At 51.2% G+C, this 21,884-nt stretch overlaps 6 protein-coding genes across 6 annotated transcripts; 1 reads left to right on the top strand and 5 right to left on the bottom strand.

Moving 5' to 3' along the window:
- Positions 1 to 1,073: 1,073 nt before the first annotated feature.
- MIND_01321200 (FAD/NAD(P)-binding domain-containing protein) lies at positions 1,074 to 2,472 on the bottom strand (the record flags this gene model as incomplete). Its single annotated transcript, XM_037369664.1, has 6 exons — positions 1,074 to 1,337; positions 1,385 to 1,471; positions 1,519 to 1,660; positions 1,712 to 1,830; positions 1,881 to 2,289; positions 2,342 to 2,472. The coding sequence occupies 6 exons, from the start codon at positions 2,470 to 2,472 to the stop codon at positions 1,074 to 1,076; spliced, it is 1,152 nt and encodes a 383-aa protein (XP_037214162.1).
- An 855-nt stretch (positions 2,473 to 3,327) lies between these two features.
- On the top strand, positions 3,328 to 4,215 carry MIND_01321100 (uncharacterized protein; the record flags this gene model as incomplete). Its single annotated transcript, XM_037369663.1, has 2 exons — positions 3,328 to 3,420; positions 3,475 to 4,215. The coding sequence occupies exons 1-2, from the start codon at positions 3,355 to 3,357 to the stop codon at positions 4,213 to 4,215; spliced, it is 807 nt and encodes a 268-aa protein (XP_037214161.1). The 5' UTR covers positions 3,328 to 3,354.
- An 809-nt stretch (positions 4,216 to 5,024) lies between these two features.
- Positions 5,025 to 6,825, bottom strand: MIND_01321000 (uncharacterized protein; the record flags this gene model as incomplete). Its single annotated transcript, XM_037369662.1, has 10 exons — positions 5,025 to 5,031; positions 5,081 to 5,474; positions 5,521 to 5,541; positions 5,587 to 5,708; positions 5,752 to 6,029; positions 6,077 to 6,222; positions 6,270 to 6,320; positions 6,367 to 6,604; positions 6,641 to 6,745; positions 6,796 to 6,825. 10 exons carry the CDS (start codon positions 6,823 to 6,825, stop codon positions 5,025 to 5,027), a joined length of 1,392 nt encoding a protein of 463 aa, XP_037214160.1.
- Positions 6,826 to 7,420: 595 nt separating this feature from the next.
- On the bottom strand, positions 7,421 to 8,994 carry MIND_01320900 (uncharacterized protein; the record flags this gene model as incomplete). The annotated part of the gene is made up of 10 exons (XM_037369661.1): positions 7,421 to 7,427; positions 7,474 to 7,745; positions 7,792 to 7,913; positions 7,963 to 7,983; positions 8,034 to 8,115; positions 8,170 to 8,203; positions 8,255 to 8,532; positions 8,579 to 8,724; positions 8,786 to 8,824; positions 8,877 to 8,994. The coding sequence occupies 10 exons, from the start codon at positions 8,992 to 8,994 to the stop codon at positions 7,421 to 7,423; spliced, it is 1,119 nt and encodes a 372-aa protein (XP_037214159.1).
- A 3,033-nt stretch (positions 8,995 to 12,027) lies between these two features.
- MIND_01320800 (uncharacterized protein) lies at positions 12,028 to 14,290 on the bottom strand (the record flags this gene model as incomplete). Its single annotated transcript, XM_037369660.1, has 5 exons — positions 12,028 to 12,390; positions 12,439 to 13,099; positions 13,159 to 13,809; positions 13,852 to 14,052; positions 14,100 to 14,290. 5 exons carry the CDS (start codon positions 14,288 to 14,290, stop codon positions 12,028 to 12,030), a joined length of 2,067 nt encoding a protein of 688 aa, XP_037214158.1.
- A 759-nt stretch (positions 14,291 to 15,049) lies between these two features.
- MIND_01320700 (uncharacterized protein) lies at positions 15,050 to 16,057 on the bottom strand (the record flags this gene model as incomplete). The annotated part of the gene is made up of 2 exons (XM_037369659.1): positions 15,050 to 15,430; positions 15,488 to 16,057. 2 exons carry the CDS (start codon positions 16,055 to 16,057, stop codon positions 15,050 to 15,052), a joined length of 951 nt encoding a protein of 316 aa, XP_037214157.1.
- Between the last annotated feature and the right edge of the window lie 5,827 nt (positions 16,058 to 21,884).

Below are 21,884 nucleotides of genomic sequence, written 5' to 3'. Positions count from 1 at the left end.
ATGGAGGCGTTATAGGCGGTGCCGTCGCACGTGCAAACTTGCCCCCCAGCTATTCTGTAGAAGGACAGTCCTGATGCTGCTTGGGCAAAAGTGAGTGGACAAGCCCTAGGTAGACTGATCACTAACGACTTGTTCTCCAGCGATATTTTGCTCGGAAATACCCTTGTTTCCAGAGGAGCGTGAAAAAGACAAGAGAGGTTGTCCGCATAACAGAATAGTCGTTCCAGTTGGCGCGCTATAGCTAGAAAAGTTGTCCAGGGGCTCATTTTTATACCCATGCCTAAGTCCTTCACCGGCGTCTCAGTAGACACGGTTTTGGTGACGGCGAGCAGACAACCGGCAATGGCCCTGCAGGGACAACTTGCGCCACTCCGCCACTTAAACAGACGCCGATGTCTGAGCACAGACATCAAGCTCTGACCAGGCTTGGCTGAAGCAAGTTAAAGTTGTTGTTCTCCATAGGCGGTCCAAGCAGCAAGCTTTGGCCATATTGGGCTTTTGCACGATGCGACTCGTCATGACAAGACCTTCAAGTCCAGGCGTTCATGCTTTGAGCAAGACCCAGAGAGTATAAAAGTGCGTGTCGATGAATGACAATATTATCGAGTAATTTGGCGCTCGACAGCCACAAATGTTCTCCCCACATCTCCAGTCGCACTCTGATACCCAGAACGTTGACAGTAGTGCTGTCGCCAGAAGGGTCTGCATATTTTTCCTCGAGTTCACGCAAATTTGAACTCACACATAACTTTTCAGTCGCGGTCGCCCACGGCTCCTGCACCCTCGCAGCAAATTCTTGCCCAGCTTCCTCAACTTCTTTATGATGCACCCGTACGAGCGACTCCTCAGCCACCACCACCACAACCCCAACGACAGAGGCTTGCCAGTTCCTCGGGATTCTATATCCACGCCAACGATCATTTACGAGCGGAAAATCTTCCTCTGGCACCACCGACGCCGAAGGTTAGATTTGTCTCGACAGCTGGAACTGGGAAATCCCCAAAGAAGACTCGGAGTAGTTGAAGGAATATCATTTCAATATTTACCTGAATCGACTTTGAGATGTCAATTAGCTATGCTGCAGGGATTCCTCCCCATTCCCGACGACTAGCTGAGATTTTCTCATTGCGCTGCCTGGCTGCCTCTTCGCCCGCAACGACACGGAGTTCTCCCGCCTCTCGTGCTGCATTGACAAGCTCTGCTGTCCGTGTCATGCGCTCTGCTTCAAACGAGGAAAAGGCCGAGGACAGTGTCGCCAGAGACAGGTCAGACGCGTCGAGTAGGTTGGAGAGAAGTGATACGTCTTCGAAGGCTTGGTTTGCCCCTTGGCCAAGATGCTATAGAAGATCTTAGAGGTTTTCTGACGGAGATACTAGACACGAACGGGGCTGGTGGGATGTGCGGCATCTCCAATAAGCAGGACTCGGCCCTGATGCCACGAGGACAGCGCGGGACGGTCATAGAGTCCATACTGCACACGAAGATGAGCAGGAGAAGATATCCTTCTGGAAAGCTTGCCTTGGTTATCTTCTGTGCCTTCTCTAGAAGTTGACCAACACCAAGCGGGAGGCTTGAGAATGGTCCCGTTTTAAATGCATTCTGTGCCTCTTGGTCCATCGCGCGCCAGGTTTCTTTCGCTTCGGGGCCACGCTCGGTGATACTGTGCAGGTGCTTAGTTGATTAGATGCGTGGTTCATAAATTTCCACTTACGCCCACGAATAGTCGCCGGAGTCAGATATTGGATAGGCGATGACGTGCAAATTATCTCCGTAAAAGTTGTGCATGGTGGGTGGGATACCAGGAAATGCGTTAGTGGTGACGCCTCCCGTCTATAGGCCATCGTCAATGAGCATCGGGGTTGGTGTCCAAGAAGAAAGACCTGTGTCAACCCAGTGAAAACCGGTTTTTGCTCGCCGAAGAGCGATTTGCGAACAGCACTGTGGAGGCCATCGCATCCAATGACTAGTGGCGCAGAGTCTATAGTCCCGTTACTCAAATGGACGACCACGTCATCAGCCAAGGACAGCTCTACGTCAATGACTGCCGTATCGAAGTGGACAGGTATCCCGTGCTCTTCAAGTACGTCTGATAGCAACGCCAGCAATTTCGGGCGGTTTACACCCATCTTGCTCACTTTGCCCTTTTCGGTGACAGATTCAGATTGTGCGAGGAGGCGCAGGTCGGAGGGAAGGATGGAGAAGAGTCGTGTTTGTTCGATTGCCCGACCAGGGAGCCGGTCAACGAGTCCTGGAATAAGATCCAGCACTTTGAGGCCATTTGACTGCAGCCTGAGGAAAGCTTTTCAGCGGCAAAACGAATGGACAGATCAGCGAGACATACATGAGACTGAGCCCGGCATCAGGCGCTCTTGGGCCGCGCTCGTAGACAACAGGGTCGAAGCCTTTTTGCTTGAGAAGGAGAGCCAGCACTGGCCCCGCAATTCCACAGCCGACGATGATGACCTTTGCCATTTTCTAGTTGAGGATGTCGTTTCGAGACAAGTGTGTCTTATATCGACAGCCACGCGGTCTATCCTTGAGCAGTCTTCGCTGCCGGAATTGACTCTTCGCAGATGGTCCGTGTTACAACGGAGATCCAGGCCATATCGGACATGGGGTTAAATCTGGTGGTTGGGCGGTCAATTGTGAATGAGAAACAGAGCATTTACTCCAAGTTGTTGGTTTCCTCCTTGGAAGGACTTATAATCACATCACCCAATTTTTGCACCGGCCGTTGGACGGCGAGAGGCAATCAAGTTACAGTTACTCGCATGCCACCTTGGACTTCGGACCGCAGATCGTGAGATACGACGATGAGACCGCTTCCTGTCAAGACAGAGCGCATTGCCTCAGCGCAAGCGCCGTTGCTTGGCGCCAACATGTTCGGCCATCAATGTCATTCGATGATTGTAACGCGCACACGTGACACGAACAGTAGTACAGTATGGTGAAGAACGATTTGGGTGACAATTGACATGCAAAAGCAGACTGCACGGTAGTACTGAATGCTCGAATGATTGGCTCGACATATTCGCTTCAGCAAATCCCAATAGACAACGCGTCAGAGAGCATAGGGCTGGAGCCGAATTTGATTACGGTTCGCTGGCACGACCAGTTGTAGCTAGCAATAGACGGTAATATCTTTGTGCATCCAGATGATCCACTGAGAATACTTCTCTCGCTCCTTCTTTCCCCTTGATGTTCTGACAACCTAAATGGTATCGGACCGCTGTCGGTGCTTCGTCCCAGTGCATGCTGCCCGCTTGCCGTCACCAAACGTAGTTTTTTATTCGGACTGAGACGTATAAAAGCGGAGGCCTTGTGGAGCACACAGCAGCCCAGCTCTCCAGTTCGATGCAGGCAACTATCCTAACGCTTCTTCTGGGCAGTAGCCTACTGTCGCTTACAGTTGCCGCACCCGTAAGTTCATCGGTCAACAAGACAGTATTAGCGCCTAATGATGTTGATGTGTAGGACTCCAAAACCGCCGCTGCAGCCGCTCTCTCTGTCTCCCGGTCCGCTTCTGGGGGTTTCTGCACTTGTGCTGGTACCTCCTACAACGCATCACTCGTCTTAACATACGACTGTGGCGACTATCGCTTGGGCCCAACCAATCTTTTCCCATCACTCCTGCAGGCCGCGACGGCAACTCAGCCGGATCGCGTTGTCCCAAAATTGCTGCGCGGCGCACTTGACTACGACCGACTTGGCGGTCTGTGTCCAGGCGAGTGGCTGGCGAAATATACCAATGCGACGACGGGCTTCTTCATCTACCCTGACGAGGATGGTTTCCAGCTTCAAGCGCAAGTCCCCCCCGCGCCAGTCCAAATGAACCCCCAAACAGGGCTTCCCATCGAGCCAGCAGCGCAAAGCCAGTTGGAAGTGCCGATATCAGGGATCCAGGAGCTGGAAAGAGGAATGCTTCTTGACCGATTCGGCAAGGAGACAGGACAATATTTGGCGCCATATGGAACCCCTTTCTCACAACGCGCGTTGCCTCCTGCAAGTCTGAACCCACCACAGGGCGCAAACGCCACAACGAGATACGACTACCACATTTACCGCGTCTTGAAGCCGTTTGATGTGCGGTCTGGGCCAATTGCCGCGTGGTTTGACCAGCCAGGGCAGGGAACGCAGTATTTTGTGCAGAATGCAACGGTCGCGGGGCTTTTGAGGGACGGGTTTTTGGAGAAAGCATTTGTGGCAGGACAATGAGTGTGTAGAGTGGAATATGTAGATTTCACTAGTCGGCCAAGAAAATAAACGACCTCATCTACATAAGAGAAGAGTCAACGCACCGCATACTATCGGGTTCGCACGTAGACGAACAACGATAACCAGCATGGGAAGCAGACCACCGCCGAAACGACCTGCAAAACTGGAACTTTTTGGTTTGCCCGACACCAAATCTCTGCGCAATCCAACGCAACCCTTCCCTCCGCCCTGTCCTCCTCCGTTTCTTGCGGATTCATACAAACTCGTGGACAACACGGCGCGACAGTATGGGTACAGCAGGCGGCACTCCGCATCTCTTGGCCAACGAGCGAGTCGAGATCGTTGCGGGTGCTGAAGAGGCTGCCGACGGTGATGGCAAGAGAATGGCCGAGGCAGTCGCAAACGCAGACGGGTGTCCGGAGAGGAAGAGCGAGCGTTCGAATGACTTTGGTTTTGGTGTCTGATAGGCAGTGAGTAGGTAGGAAAGGAATCCCATAGGCCTCGTACCAGGATAGTGCAATGGTGTTGTTGGACGGGGTTCTGTCAGGTGCTTAGGGAACGATGCGAAAGACGAGTCTTGACTCACGTTCAGTTACAACCGGTCTGGAGTTGGGACCATCGGTCGCCTGGTACATCGTGAAAGAGGATAGATTTGTGGTAGTGGCGGTAGTGCGGTGCATTTAGCTTGTCTCCTCGACATTGTTGGCAGTGGCGGTCGGAGGCAAAGATGGCCGGTCAATCAAAAGCTAAAGACATAAATATTGGTTTGTAGTAAAATACACGAGTACTACTGGTTTGCTCTGGGACCGTTAGAAACTGGGATTCAATGTCAACACTGTTCGAAGAGAAAACGGCAGCCACTCACGGAAGGGTCAAGATCTTGTGTTTTCCACCAGTTCCAAAGTCGCCCACAAATTGGATGCTGAGCGTGGCGTCGATTGTAAGGTCGTGCTTGCCCGATGGACCAACTGGGGCAGATATGGTCGCCCTACCGCTCGCCAATATCACATTGATGTTGGCCGTGATACCGTTGATCAAGCTGCCCTCAATTTTCGTCAGGCTGATGCGACCCGCGAGCGGGATTTTGACGTAGAGCGTGACCGAGGCGGAGAGCGAGGACGGGTCCACATTTCCCGAGAGTTCGAGAATACTCAAGAAGGAGACGTCGACGGTGTACCCGCTGGTGGAAGCACCGAAGGTCTGAATAGCAGTTGTGGAAGTGCTGGGGTCGACGTAGTTGTTGATGAACTCTTGGAGGACTGTGCACGATAAGCTAAGCAATTGCTTAGGATTGAATCAACTCACGCTTTTGCTCGGGATTCGGGTCTAACACGAGTTAGTTTTAGCAACATGAAAGCTCTTAGTACTCACTAGCAAAGCCGACATTAGGATCGAGGACGAGCTTGGCAGGAGGATTGCTGAGTGCTTTGAGTTCAGCGTCCGTGAATTGGCGAGTGCCCTCGAGTTGCGCTTGAGAGAAATAGGTGTTGAGTCTAACTTCTGTAAGCAATGGCAAATCACAATCAAACCACATACTTGTCGGGGAAGACGCTGAGGCCCTTCTCATCAAGATTGCCGGCAAAAGGAGTGAAGAGCTTCCAGCCCATGAGGACTTCGCTTTTTGTGGTCGGATCAAGGAAGAAGGTAATAGTTCCATTGATCTGAGTGCCGGGGATGGCCACAGGAATGTCGACCGGAGGACTGAGCGGAATGTCGAGTGGTCCAGAAAGATTGGTGAGGCCCCAAAGTGGGACAAGAATAGAGACGGTCGTGTTGCGAAGGAAGTTGCTTCCACTACTGTAGATCGTGTCGACCTATACGGTTGTTCATGACTGGAAGGCATCTTTGACAAACAACAAACCTCGAAATATCCAGAACCAAATTGCACTCGGACTGGGGCTGTATCGCTGGGAGAGCTGGTATTTGCCGTAGGAATGAGCAGCACGGGCAAGTTGTCGGATCCTTCTTTACCGACCCATTCGTTCTGCGTAGCCCACTTGCTGACAACTGTTGCGAAATATGAGAAGACGTAGGACGGCGAAGAATAGACTCACCCGAGCCAAAAGCCGCATATGAGCTCGGCGCATCGGAAAGCGATGGCGCTTCTGAGTCAATGTTAATAGTTACTTCAGTAAGACAATGCTAACGAACGAGTAGGACCTGCTCCGATGGTGGAAGTGCTTGTCGTCGCAGGTCCGGCCGGCTTGGTAGTCGTGGTGCCCGGCTTAGCGGTAGTGGTGGTCGGGCCAGCAGCCGTCAATGTAGAAGCAAAGCCGGTGGCAAGGCAAAGAGCGACGATTTGAAGCAGAGCAGATTTCATCTTGACTTGAGTCGAGCAAGTTGAAGTTGGGCTTCGTTCTGGTTTGTCTTCGCTCTTATACTCGCCTTTCTGGACAGTAAGGTCGTATTATTCCGCTTCCAAGACCAAGACTGGCGCAATAAGATCAAGGAGGAAAAGATTTCCAGGGTCAGGGTCTGCACCATTCGACCCTCGTCGGCCAGCGCTGAATGGCAAGTTTGATTCGGTTATCTGTAGATTATCAGTTTCAATATACTCTTGCTTCGCAGTAGACCACGAACCAGGGGAGTGTCCACCTTCCTTGTGGCCATGTCCTCAATTTCGACACCGGCTGCGGCGTTGAATCAGTTTACAGGGCGAGAAGCCTAACGCTTGAATTTCTTGTTACATCGACCCGTCAATGGATTGTGTCCACCGACTGCTTGGGATGTTGTTCAAGGTTGTGTTTGGGTCGTGTTGAAGGTTGTTGGCAAGCCGTCTTTGACGTGTGCCTGTTCGGCAATCACAAACTGACACGGTCAGATGACTTGGTTGCTCTCTTCTCTACTCTTCTCAGCTCGGCGGTGTTCCACAGTGTTCCACTCCAGTTTCCCTGCAATACTCTCTGGCCCTTGATTGCTCGATGATCTCCCAAACATTGGCGATAACAATCTCAACTCAATTTCGCCTGAATGGAAATTCACGTCGGAGTCTCCGACGACTCTCCGTTATTCGAGTCAACTCTGGGTTCCAAAACAATACTACACTCCTCGCAAGATTCAGGTTGTTGAGCCACTCAAGTCAATCCATTTTGGATTAAGTTACATTCAACACCCAGTCTTAGTCGCTCTACTGCCCAGTATGTAAGTACTACCACTTCACTCATCCACTGGCAATCCAGTGTCCAGTTGCCAGTGATACTGGTCCCTAGAACCTATATACAACAGTTCAGCCCCGCCACAAGCTTCGGAGAGACTTACGGGAGCGTTAAGATCTTATACGGCCCAAACGTGTCAAACATCCCAAGGAACTGGAACTGCAGCGACGCCTCGATATAAAGATCGTAGAGGCCGGTTGGATTATCGGCCCAAATGGTCACCGAGCCCGTGGCCAGCCTTTCATTGATTATTGCGACGAGCCTGGAAATCAAATTCCCTTCCATTTTGGTTAGGTGAACGCGTCCAGCGAGCGGGAATTTGCCGAATATATCTAAAGAACCAACCAGAGTCTTGGGGTCGATATTTCCAGTGATCTTTAGCGTACATCAGCCCTTGCGCCAAGCAAAGGGGATGACATACCTCGAGGACGCTATTCAAAAAGGATACGTCCACAGTATATTGATTCGAAGAAGGACCATAAGTCTGGATCGCAACAGTCGAAGAGTTCCCCTCCACGAAGTTAGTGATGAACTCCTGTAAAACTTCCGCGCTTTGAGTGATGTGTGTTACTGTTTCGTTGCATAGGCTTACGCATTTGTTCGGGAGTCGGGGCTACGACAATTGTGAGAAAATTGACAAGAGATAAGTATTTCTGCGCTTACCAGAAAAAGCGGAATCAAAGGTGAAAGGCGTTGGGGGACTGGAGAGTGTCTTTAGTTCCGCCTCAGTAAAGTGTCGGATTCCCTGGGTCCATCAACGGTCTGAATAGATCGGGAGTGGATTAAGAAGAATTCTAACCTGCAGTTGTGCTTGCGTGAAATGGCTGTTGATACTAACGAACTCTTAGCCACTGCGGGTCACTGCTTGACGATGAAACGGGTACAGTTGAGGGAACACGCTTAGACCACGCTCGTCAAGTCTGCCGGAGAAAGGTGTGTAGACTTTCCATGCCATAAGAATCTCGGATTTGGTGGTTGGATCGAGAAAGAATGTGATAGTCCCATTGATTTGAGTACCGGGGATTGACACGGGAATATCGACGGGTGGACTGAGAGGTATATCGAACGGTCCGGAGAGATTTGTGGTACCCCAAAGTGGAATCATCAAGGAAACGGTGGTGTTCCGGAGGAAATTACTCCCAGTGCTGTAAATCGTGTCAACCTATCGAGGCTTGAGTAGCTTAGTCGTGAGAGCACGAAATTGTCACCTCAAAATACCCCGCAGCCAACTGAACCCGCACCGGTGAATCGGCAATCGTAGAGCTGGTGTTAACGGTCGGAATCAAAAGCACAGGAAGGTTCTGAGAACCCTCGTTGCCCGTCCACTGGTTTTCCGTTACCCATTGGCCAACAACTAGAGACGATTGCCAGGCCATCAGCCTGCAGACAAATGGTACTCGAAGCGGAATGAGTACCAGTCCCGAATGCTGAGTGGCGGTCGGCTACCGTCGGTTCTACAAAGCCTTTAGCTGTAGCTTTCTATCAGAGAAAGAGCGGGAAACTGACGAGTTGGAGATGGAATCTTGCCAGTGGTCGTGACGGTGCTGAACTTGGTGTTGCTCGTTGTTTGTGCATAAGCTACTGGCCAAGCCGCCAAAGCGCAAAGAAAAAGGGCGAAATGCATGGTGGTGATGTGTCGCCGTCATTGAGAAGAGCAGAGCGGCACTTATAGTTCAATTCTGGCGGAAACAACCAAACGTCAGAGTCCAAGTGCAAGATCACTGGCAGTTTACAGGGCCAGATTGAAAGGGCATACATCCGATCTGCTTTGGTCAAGGAACCACCGGGGCCTTGCGTCTTGGCCTTTCGCGCACATGGTGTCAATTAACTGGTCACAAACGGTATGGTTCGCTGGTGGATGATGGAGGTCATTCTTCAAAAAATGTGTGATGTAATGGTCACGCCATGTCACATTACCAAATCATCCTGAATCCGAATCCAAGAAATTAGAATTGATTATTGAATACTCAGTCTTCCCTTGTCCAGGTACACTATACTCATGATACTCTTGCTACAGCTATTCTATACTATTGGGCATTAGTCAAAACTCACCATGCAAGTATTCGACTCAGAACTAATAGAGACTCGAAAGTGCGGTCTCGTCGTCAATGGAAATCCTTGCCTTCTTCGACGGGCCCTCGCTCGATGACGGAGCACTCGCCGTTCGCTTCGCCACATTGACACTGCCAGTGCTAGTGCTCATGGAATTTCCACAGCCTGGGTGCACTTTGCTGATCTCTTCCACGATGAAGGCATACTCTGCGCCCAAGATACGTTTCTGGTCTTCGACTTGCCCGAGAGCAGCAAGGCAATCTTTAGCGTGGGGAATATCCTTATCAAGATTCCAAAGTGGATCGGATGTCTTCTCAACCTTGAAAAGCTGAAGCCACTTTTGCATATAAGTTTCCAGCACTCACGACGAGGGTGTGGGTCCTACTCCAATCATGGGTCTCCCAGGACAGCAAGTCACGAGAACATTTGGACTTGAACCGCTGCAAATATGTTTCAACATGTCTTCGCGACTCACTTTTGCGCGCGATCCTAACGGTACCGAATCCATTCAAGTCGCCTGTCACAAGTTCCCGAACTTCAGAACATCCGTGCTCACATACGTCACATGATGGGCAACCGAAAGTCGCTAGTCGCGCCCGGATGGTGGTCCTGTAGACATTAAGCGTCGTTGCAAAGCCTTTGAGCGTCTTTCGAGCGAATACTTCAAACGCCGGAGAAAATGGTGCAGCGAGAATAGCGTCATTTCGCATGCACTCGCCCAACTGCAGAATCAAGTCAAGGGTGTTCACGCTCTGATGGTGGGGCGTCTCGAGGAGTGTCTTGAATTGGGTGATAGCGCCAACATCAAAGCATAGCTGGAAGGAAGTTGCGAGTTCTGACTTGGTGAGCAAACCACTCGTGGCAATTATAGCGCTAATTATCGGATCGTACACATCTTGACCATTTCCGTGGTCTTGCTGGGGTTTGAATCGTGCGGCGACCTCCCTAGCAAAAGTCTCCACTACAGCGCGGTCATGCTTTGTGAAGGTATTGGGCGTGCTACTTGCGCTAGGAGCTGAGGTTCAAATAACAACGAAGATATCACTCAAGACTCACAATCGTTGCAAACTTTGAATCCCACCAAGAGCCTTGATAATAAGAAGGATCGTAGGAATGTTTTCTTGGCTCAACACGTCGCATCCTCGCTTGATATTAGATTCCGTAGAGTGTTGATGCAAGACGGTTCGATTACGTGCCAATCGTTGGAGGAGGCCGGACTCGCGTTGGCAGCCTTGGCACTTTGGGTGGGGAATATGAAGGGTTGATTCAAGCGTGTCCGTCAAGAGCTCCTGATATGTTTCGACATGCCATCGCATTATTGGATCGTTCGATGTGACGACTTCCGTGGCCAGACGCGCAAGAGCGAGGTAGAATGATTTGTAATCTCCGTTTGGTTCCTGTCGCAGAGCTCGGCGCATCTTCACGAAGATCGGAGACGTATGTTCGATGTTGTCCGTTTCGTGGCAAAGCTTCACGATCTTGAGTAAATTTTCCTCGCCAGTCATATTCTCTCCAGTCGGATAGCATGTTGTTGGGGTGGGAAACGCGGGTAGGTCGTATACTATGGATTTGATGCATCGAGTAACCAGCTGTGCGGCTGCGTATTTTGGCAATCTCTTTTCGTTGTCGCGAAGTGTGTGAATAAATGTCACCCAGAAGAATTGAGAAAGCTTTCTGGATTCCAGCACCGGAACGGCGCTGTGGGGTTGGTTAAGTGCCCGCAATTGAAGGGGTCGAGCTGGTCACGTACATTTGGATAAACGCGTCTACGCCCCTAGAGACAACCTCCTCCAACAACCACTGCATTTCAGTCGCATCTTGGAAAGCGAAGACTCTTAGGGAGCATATACGGCGCCATTCTGGAGCTTTAGCATCAACACCCAGTTGGTCGAGGAGAGTGATCAGTTCGCGTCGTCGATCGACAGACTCGTCATTCGTCAAGGCTTGCGCCATGCTACCGAGGGGGGTGAGCCAACGACCACAGTCACATACCGAGAGCTACTCACAACTGTTCGATAGCCTCCCAGGGAAGCCTTTCGTAGAGCATTCTATACCCTTCCAGCCCCACCAGCTCTATTGCACGCTTCTCTGCATCAACTCCAGCTGCCTTGAGAGCGTTCGTGAGGAGGCGGAAGAGAGTAGAGGGGTCGTTTCGGTCATCTTGGAGGCCTTGAACCAGCGCAGAGACGACAAGATAGTGAGCTTGTGTCGAATGCGTCTCAGGCATGGTCGTGGTTCAACGCGTCGAGTGTCACAAGGTAACATGACCGTGCTGCAACAAATCTCGACGAATCGCCATGGCTATGAAAGGAAAGTCAGAGAACATTGGCGGCAGTGGACTAAATCACTGTAAAGCTTCGACTCCGAATAGTTAACATTGAAGACTCGGTGCAAGTGCAGAGCAGGAAAAAACTTCCCAACAACAAATTATATGCATGGCTCGGCACCGGACCGGACTGGTTCGAGCAGTCGCCGGCCCGGCGCCACGGCAAAGAGCCTTCGCTGTCAATGCCGATCGGCGCCAATGTTAAGCTCGATGCTATGTACACGATAAATACTAGTTTGAATAATAGATAAGTGATACAGTTAACTCTCAAGGGCCAAATCAATGAAGCTTGGAGCGTGACTCAGGTCGCCAGTCCGAGTCAGCGTCGCTATCGTCGCCAAGTTCATCCTCATCAGTTGCATTCGAAGACATCTCAGACCTGGCCCTTTTCGCTGCCGGCCCCTCCGACGAGCCTGCATTTGCTGGTCGCTTGTTTGCAGTGGACGATTCAGCACACATGGGTAGCTCAGCGTCCACTGGTAGTTTTGGCCATGACGCCGTTTCAATTTCATTGACGATAAAGTCATGGTCTGTCCCCAGAATGCGCCGGGCTTCAAGTGGGCCGATAGTCGACAGATGTCCTTTAGCATGTGCGATTTGCCGCCGGAAATTCCAGCAAAGTTGGTGGGAAGTCTTGGTAATCTGAAATTTTACCATAAGGACTGCAGCGAACTTATGAAGAATACGTACAACCAGTGTGTGCGGCCTGCTGCTCACATCAGTTCTCCAGATCAACAGTGGCTCAGACCCAGCCCCATTGCACTTCAACAGCTCCAGGTATAATTCGACATGCTTCCTTGACTCGCTCTTACGCTTGTTTAGTGTGCAACTCGTATACCAATCATCTATCATGAATTTGCGAACTTCGAGACAGCCATGCTCGCATTGAGACAGTTCCCGACCCTCCGACAGGCAACCAAAGGCCAACAATTGCTTGAAAATGGTTGTTCTGCAATGATTGAGTCTAGTTGCCCAGCTTTTCAATGTGTGACGACTGAACATCCCAAAAGCAGGGGAGAATAATCGAACAGACTCGGAGTCCTGACACATTCGCTCGGATAGTCCCGGAAGTAGCTGAATAGAATCCGAGACGCGATGGGATTGACACGCATCGAGAAGAGTTTTGAATCGAGTAACAGCGCCGACATCGACACAGAGTCGGAGATAATCCAAGAGGTCTTCTCGAGAAAGTGATTGAACCGTCTTGTCGCTCGCTATCAAACTGCTCATTGTTCTATCATAGGTTGCATGTTCGGGTCCGGGGTCCTTTTGCAGAGGCTTGAAACGTGCGGCGACCGCTCGAGCAAAATTCTCCACAACCACACGCTTATGCTTTGCGAATGCTGTTGTGCTGCGTTGTGAATGAATAATGTTAATGAGCAACAAGGCCGAAAGCGAGTAAGTACTCACAACTGATTCAAGTTTTCGATGCCGCCAAGTTTCTGAACAACGAGGAGGATGGTAGAAACGTTATCGTCATTTAGTATATCACACCCTGGGGTGGCGATAGGGCCGTCAGGCTGGGACGACGTGGAGTCAGTCGGTCTGATCCTAATTTTGAGTTCGCAGCTTTGGCAACTTGAATGGGCCGCGGGTATTTGCAATATCGCGTCGAGAATGTTCACTAGGAACTCCCGGTAGACTCCAACATGGAATCGCAAACTTGGATCGTCCGTGGATGTGACGACCTCGATAGCTAGCGGGACGAGGACGAGGAAGAATTGTTTGAAGTCCTGGTTCGGCATCTCTGAAGCAGCTCGACGCATCTTCGACATTATCAAGGTGGTAAGCGCCATGTTGTCGGTTTCGCGGCAGAGTTCAAAAATCTTCAGTAGGTTTTGCTTGCCGGTCATGTTATCGCCAGCCGGATAGCAGGTCGTATAGGAAGGAAAGGCATTTAAGTTATGAATAATAATATGCAAACATTGACAGACGAGCTTGTCGACCGAGGATTTTGATTGTTCCAAGCCTCCAAATTTGCTCGATTCTTGACGGAGTGTGCGGATGAAGGTCACCCAGAAGAACTGGGACAATTTCCTGGATTCTAAAACAGGAATGACACTGCGGGTTCGGTAATCGCTGAATAGCAGTATAAAGACGCACTTGTCTATGAATGAAGGTACATCGGAAACCAGGGTTTCGAGCAGCCATTGTGTGTCGCCTGGGTCTTGGAAATCCAGGAATTTGATGGCTTGCTGGCCACACCATCCTGGAGCCAGGGAATCGACTTCCAGCCTGTGGAGCAAGCGGATAAGTCCCCGTCGTCGACCATCAGACTGGTCGTCTTCGAGGGATCGCACCATGCTAGAGGGAGACATCAGTTCACCAGAAATTCCTCCAAAATCACTCACAATTCCTCGACGACGTGCCACGGAAGCTTCTTGTAGAGCATTTCATACCCCTCCAGTCCCACTAATCCGATCGTTTGGGTCTTTGCGAGAGCACTGACATTGCTGAGAGATTTGGTGAGAGCGCGGAATAGGGTGGGTGCGTCGTTGAGATCATCCGTGAGGCATTCGACGAGGGCGGATATGCCAGCCATCGGTGTTTAAATAGGAGAAGCTGTCACGCGAGCTGTGACGCGGTCGTCACAGCCAAAATAAGAAATTAAAAATTTCGCTATAGTGTCGCGCTTATAGCCCGAAAACAAAGCGCTCTTGATGCCTGCGCACAAGATAACAATCGTGGCGGTGAGCTCGAGGTCCATTAAGATCCTCTTTTCTGCTCAATGTAGTAAGTACTGAACATTTTTTGGGCGGCGCCATTCTTCCTACTTGCTTCCTACTCGTCGACAATTTTCTCCGACACTCTTAGATCAATACAATCTCATTCCCCCGGTTCCACTGGCAAATATACCATTCGTACCGCAGCCTTGACGTAGCTCAGGAAAAGAGTAGCAACAAGATGCAGGATGGGAAACGACTCTATAGGAAGCTACCTGTAGAAGACTACAATGATAAGTAGGTAGCTACGGAATGAATGAAACGGCATACCTCAGTCGTGGATGGGAAACGACTGAGGAGCACGTGACATCGGTCCGGAATATCTCCTGCCCGGCATATCCCATGCACGGGCCACCCATACTGCATCGCGCCTATATCGCGCTCTTCAACAGCGTGGTGACGCCATACGGCCGGCTCCCTCGTAGCCATTCGTGCTCAAACTTGAAGGATAGAGTCATATCAAGGATTGTCAATTCACTGGCAATTCAAGTTGTTGCAAAACCAGGATTCTTGGTTCATCCCTGCCAATGGGTATCAAGAGGATACATAAATAAAGTACAGGTCATCCAGACTCATGGTCACTGGCAATGGAGCCTAGAGCGCGAAGGTCGCCAATCCTCGTCACTATTACAGTCCGAGTCATTGTCGGTGTCAATCGAAGACAGCGCCTCAGACTCGGACCTGGCCCTTTTCGCGGCCGAGCCCTCCTCGTCAGATGCCACCACACTTCCTAGTCGCTTGCTCGCAGTAGGATATCCACTGGCAGGAGAACCGGTACCAAGTGTCATTTGGGAGCCTGGGTTTGGCCATGACGCCTTGTTGATCTCGCGTGCGATGAAAGCGTAATCGTTGTCAAGAATGCGCTTTTGTGCGTCAAGAGAGCCAAGAGCTGAGAGGTATCCTTGAGCACGAGGAATCTGCGTCGCGAGACTCCAAAACGGGTCGGAAGCCTTGGTTATCTGGAATTTCAAACGTCACATTCGAAGTGGATGCACTATAAGCGAACTATTACTCACAACGAGTGTGTGAGGGCTTCCGCTTACATCGGTCCTCCAAGTCAACAACGAATCCCTGGTGCACGCTAGCCTCAAATGCTCCAGATATGTTTCGACATGTTTCCTTGACTCATTTTTGCGGTTAATGAGCAGAGTAGGCGATTCTCGTAGTGAAATTGGCAGTCCCGGATATGCCCCCTTCTCTATCAAGAACTTGCGAACTTCGACACAGCCATGCTCGCATGTTTTAGGCAGTTCCTGGTCGTCCGATGGACAGCCAAATGTCAGCAGTTGCTTGAGGTCCGTTTTCCTGCATTCACGGAGTGTCGTCGCTAAGCTTTTCAGCGTTCGTCGAGCGAAGAGTTCGAAAGCGGGGAGAAATAATCCAGCGACGACAGGTTCCGACTTTCGGATTTGTTCCGCCAGTTGGGGAATGAGGTAAACGAAATCCACAGCGGGATGGCAGAGGAGAAGGAGAGCCTGGAAGCGATTGACAGCACCAACATCAAGATATAGCTGCAAGAATTTCAAAAGGTCTGTTGAAGAGAGCGAGTGGACTGCCTTGTCGTCGTCCGCTATCAAATCACTCATTATCACATCATATGCCGCATATTTGGGTCTGGGTTCTTTTGGCGAAGGCTTGAACCTTGCGGCTGCTGCTCGAGCAAATTTTTCCACCACTTCCCGTCTGTGCTTTGTGAACACATTAGGTGTTGTGCTGCGTTGCAAATGTCAGCGACCTGAGACAACGACTCCGATGATTGAGTAAACACTCACAACGGCTTCAAGTGTTCGATTCCTCCCAAATTGTGCACGACGCGGAGTATGGACGGAATATTTCACCTAACCTGCCCACTTATCCCCTCTAGTTAGAGCCTCGGGGGGGTGAAGCTCTAACTAGAGGGGATAATGAATATCCACTGTGTTTCCTTAAACTCCCTTCTGGATGTTAGTGGACAGGATGTTACAGCGATTCCTGAATGTAATGACAATGTCACATTTTTTTTCACGCCCTTCTCAAAAAGGAAACCATGCCTCCATTTGCATTTCTGGCATTGACTGAGCCTCAAACTGTATCCAAAATCATATATACTGGTAAAGAGATGTACATACACCATATAATGGCTAACATAGAAGAATTTCAGTCAGTAGATGTAGTTGGTCGAGAGTAAAATGTGTTGTGGCTAAGAAGAATGTGTCATGCCGATCGGTGCCTAGCGCTCGATGAACCTGTCGCAAAACTGACCTTCAACCCATCCACTATCCTTGAGGACAAGTAATTTGAGTGTCCACCATAGCTATGAGAAGTATTCAGTGCACTGAAATTGTTTGTAGTGCAATTGGAAGCTTGGGAGCCATGATTTCCTTTTTGAGATGGGGTGCGAAAAAAAATGTGACATTGTCATTACATTCAGGAATCGCTGTAGTGGACAGGGAGTCTTTGGGGGGGAAGGGGGGAGGCCGGCTGGGGGGAGCGGGCTGGGGAGCGGGCTGGGGAGCGGGCTGGGGAGCGGGCTGGGGAGCGGGCTGGCCGGAGCATCAATGGATGATCACTGGATGACACGATGACAGCGAAGGTCATCATCGCTGTCTGCTGTCAAGTCCCGCCCTCTGCCCGCCCTCCCCCGCCCTCATCCCATCACTGCCATCAAAGTTGCTGATGGCTGTTGATCTTGGGGTCGCCCATGGTCCCGCCCGCTGTCCCGATCTGATGGCGCATCAAAAAACGAAAGTTGTGCAGAATGCTCTGCTGATACTAAATGTACAAACCGTTTATCAATAGCTTAAGTAGTTAAGGAGATATAAGCCTTTTGATCTAGTGATGGATGAGTCTGAAGTTAGTAGACATCTTTTATATGGGATATTTGGAGGATTTTAATATGGTATGAGCATGTAGGGCAATTTGGGTGTCAATACCAGTGTCAGGGGAGGTCATAGGTAGGTAATAGTGATCCTATCTGTAAGGGTCCTTTCTAATGATTTATCCTGTCCACTAACTTATGTTAGTAAGGGCTAACTATGTACAGTATTGAAACGCATGAAATGCGAGCAATGGTGAATGCAGAAACAACTCCACAAACAACCAAAACACCCAAATCAAGGTCTGTGTGTTCAGGGCTCCATGGAAAGTATATCCATGCTGCAACCCATAAGAGCAAGATGATGATGAACAAGTTGAGGAGGTGAAGGTGATATGAGTGTGATGGTATCACTGATGACAGTGATGATGTTGATGATGGGAAGTGTGCTGCTGGTGTTGATGGTGTGCAAGGTGGTGTTGGTGGTGGTCTTGTTGATGATGATGATGATGTTGAGTTGGGTGGAGAGGAAGGAGGTGTTGATGTAGGATAGGACAGATATGACATACAGAGCATGCCTCTTGTAGCCAAACATCCCCACAACAACAACCCACTCCAAAATGATCCCAACCCAAAACCAACACCAAAACCCAAAATGGTAGTGGTCACAGTCACAGTCACATCTGGTATGTCGTTGCTGAAAATAGATACATTACCTGGTCCCTTTGTTGTCTTCATCATTGAGGGAAGAACAACTAGCATCAAGAGCATCAGTTGCCACACCATAAATGGCATAAACAACTCCAATATGGGTCGCTCCATCCAAAGAGGGCGACGTTCCATAAAGGGAAGCGCATCTGAGCATAGTTTCCCCATCTTCATGTCTTCACATCAAGCTAGCACTCCAATGTCCTGTAAAACAAATCAATACTCGTTCAACAATCAGAGGTTCGTCGTCGTCGTAGGTGTTCTTGAGGGTAGCAAGTTCAACTTTCCACTATGGGGAGCAATAGAACTGCTATGGGGGGCGTTGTATTCTGGGGCCTATGCTACAATACAGCGCGAATATATACCTAGGGCCGTCACAGCCTTACATAATCCCTGGCCGCGGCTGCCGGTCACATGTCTCGCTCTGAGACAGTTTCAGACGCTTGTTTTGTCTCATCCCGCTTCAATCTACCCCCTTAATGCATACTGAGACGTCTCAGTCTCTCGCGTTTTGCTTCAGCAAGCGTTTTGAGCTCATACACGTCCCATGTCGTGTTTCGGGGCCTCCGGCCGGCCACGGCCCGGTCCGAACTGTTCCAGAGTGATTTTGGGGGTCAAAAGCACCCCCAAGCGGCGCTTCCAGCTCTTTTCCCCCCACCTACGCGTCCCGTGCTCGACAGTATGGACATGTAGGTCCTTGAACATATATGTAAGTCTCTATATAAGGTGTTGGGACTGTCAGTAGAGGATATGAGACATAGTTGGCAAGAGGGGGGGCTTACAATCCATGATGTGCACCAACTTCCTTGGTATGGAAGTTGGTAGATATCTTCTACCAGTTTGGTTGGAAAGGTTACTGGGGGGACACACAGAGGCCATGGAACATCTACTAGAATGTCTTCTGTCCTGCTGACGTCCTGGATTTATCATAGCTCAATATGTCCACTAACTTCCCTTTGATCACTTGGGGTAAGAAAACAGATAGGGGGGACAACAATGGCTTTTGAGGCCATGGGAGGTATACTGGGATGCCTGATGTCCTGCTGAAGTCCTGCACTTATAACAATATAGTTGATCATGCCTACTAACTTCCTTAGCACAGAAGTTAGTAGACATCTTTTATCACTTTGGTTGAGGAACCAGCCAAAGGGTACAAGTGTGACATGTAAGGTTATGGAAGGTTTCCTGAGAGGGCTTGTATCCTGAAGAAGTCCTAGATTTATAATAGTATAGTTGAGCATGTCTACTAACTTCTGTGCCTGCGAAGTTAGTAGACATTGTCAGGGGAACCTCCCCTTTCGGCCCGGAATCGACCCGATTCCGACTCCGGTGATCGCATCACCGCCATCAATCGCATCACCGCCCCCGCCTGGCGATCCCCCTGGGACCTGGCCTGCGACATGGCGCAGGCATACTGCACGGAGCAACGATCAACCTTGGCGCGTCAAGAGCGCAGTATATAGTTCAGCTACCTAGCAGGCGGACCCTTAGAGTTTCTTCTCTTTGGATCCTCCCCTGCTAGGTCAGCTTCCTTTGTATTTGCTTACTGTTATTCACTCTTTGGATCCTCCCCTGCTAGGACCTTGATCTCAGGCCTCCGGGGTTGCCCTTACAGCAGAAGAAACTCTCTACGGGATCAACCGGACAAGATTGCTAGGTTCGGCGCTGACTCAGGCTCGGAATACGAGTCCGTTCCGCCCTCGTCACCGCCCCTACCACTTGTCCCCTCCTCCTCTGTCACTCCTGTCGTCCCCGCACCTGTCATGCCTTCCGGAGCTACTCCTGACGCTGACACTCGGCTGGATGCAGTCGAGGTGAAAATCGACCGCCTAACTGAGGCCCTTACTCTTCTCACCACCCAGGCTTCCGCTGCCGCTGCCGCCGCTAATACTGCTGGCGGACCCCAAACAACACCACCCCCGGAGACGTCGATTCCGACTCCGACTCCGGTTCAGGGCGATTCCGAGGCCCTCTTTGGCGACATCAACCTCGCCTCAAAATTGGTCTTACGACCAAACCCTCCGTTCACCTTCAACGGCGATCGGAAACGCGGCCGCGCGTTCCTCTATGCGGTCCGCACCTACGCCCGCCTTGCCCCTGAGGCCTTTGTGGTCAACGGAGAGGCGAGTGAGGAAAAGGCCGTCCGCTATGCCATGTCGTTTATGGCAGAAGGACCCGCTCAGCAATGGGCGGAGCGCCACGGAAGCAAAGCCCCGTTTCCGTTTCCGTCCTGGGGCTCGTTCGTTTCCGAAGTTTCGACTCCGGTTTGTCGAGGAGAACGAGCAAGATCATGCTCTCTCCAAACTGGAGACTTCCGCCTATCACATGGGCACAAAGGATGTCTACCAGTACACCGACGACTTCGAGGACCTGATGGACCTCGCCGGATTCGAAGACGCGCGTTGGTCAAGGTGACCAAGTTCCGCCACGGACTTGACCCCCTGATCAACAACGGAATCACGTCCTCGAACGACCCCCGGACCTCCGGGACTACCTTAGCTGGCGCACCCGGGCCTTCCGTCAATACGAGGCCCTGGTCCGGGCCAAGCTGATCAAGTCAGCCGCCCCCAAGACGCCTGGCGGTTTGATTCGGACTCCGTTTCCGGTCAACCGCATCCCGGCTCCGGCCCCTTTCCGCCCGGTGGCTCCGGTCGTGCCACCCGCGGCCCATGCCCCCGCTCCGGCGCCTCCAGCTCCCGTCCCTATAGAGTTGGATCGCACCAGGGCCTAGGGTGCCCCTTGTCGCGCCTGCTTCAGGTGTGGCGACCCAAACCATCTCGCCCGGGATTGCCCCCTCCCCGCGGACGTCCGCTCAATGGACATCCTCGATGAGGTGATCCAACAACTCGGTGACGAGATGTTAGCGGAGTTGATCGCCCGCTACTCCGACACAGCTGCCCTGCCGGAATCAACAGCGGAGTTGATGGCTGGGGAGGATTTTGTCCCCGGACGAGTGACCGGTGTGCCCTCGTTCGCGTCCATAAATCGTTTGTCCCCCTGTATGATGAATGCACTCATTTGCCCTACAACGAGCCAGAAACGAAAGACATACCCTCCCCATCAATTTCCGATAAGGCCCCATCAATTTCCGATAAGGCTGCATCAATTTCCGATAAAGCCCATCAATTTCCGATAAGGCCTGTCACCCACCTCCGTCGCCTCACTGCCTGGGAAAAGAAATTACCCAAGCAGTACACTGTTGCTGCTGCCCCTGGAGTGAACTCCCTCCACCTCCCCTGGAGCTAGAGTCCACTACCAGCGCACTCAAGCTCTCGCTTTCGGTCTGGTTGACTGTGGTGCCACCTCTGATTTCATCGACACAAACTATGTCACTAGGAATGGCATTCCAGTCCGCACTCTGGCGCAACCGATTCCGGTCTTCAACGTCGATGGCACTCCAAATGATGCTGGCTCTATCAACCAGATCGCGGACTTGGTCCTACGCTACAAAGGCCATTCCGAGCGTGTTCAACTCGCCGTCACTCATCTTGGTAAACAAGACCTCATCCTGGGGTACTCCTGGCTGCGGAAGCACAACCCAGAGATCGATTGGGAAACCAAGGAGGTCAAGATGACACGGTGCCCCCGTGGTTGCTCCACCTGCCGCGAGGAAGAACGCGTTGAACGGACTGAGCTGCGGCGACTCCGGTTACTCCAGAAACGGCTCCGCTCCGGCCCGTTCCCCTCGATCTGCGCCATGGACCTCTCTGGGCCTGACGACGGAGACAATTCCGTCTCCGGTGATGACTCCGGCCTGCCTGATCTGATGCTGGACTCCGATGACGAGGATGACGATGGCCAGCTCGAAGATGGTGACCGCATCTTCTACACGTCTTTCCGTCCCGCAGAAGAGATACGCGCTGGCAGTACTGTCTCGCAGCGCCTGGCCGAAGCCTTTGCCAGGAACTCCG

The sequence above is a fragment of the Mycena indigotica genome (assembly GCF_014461135.1).
Source record: "Mycena indigotica strain 171206Taipei chromosome Unknown Mind.scaff0014, whole genome shotgun sequence".
Classification (NCBI taxonomy): domain Eukaryota; kingdom Fungi; phylum Basidiomycota; class Agaricomycetes; order Agaricales; family Mycenaceae; genus Mycena; species Mycena indigotica.
The sequence above is the reverse complement of the archived record's forward strand: the minus strand, read 5'-3'. Positions and strand labels throughout refer to the sequence as shown.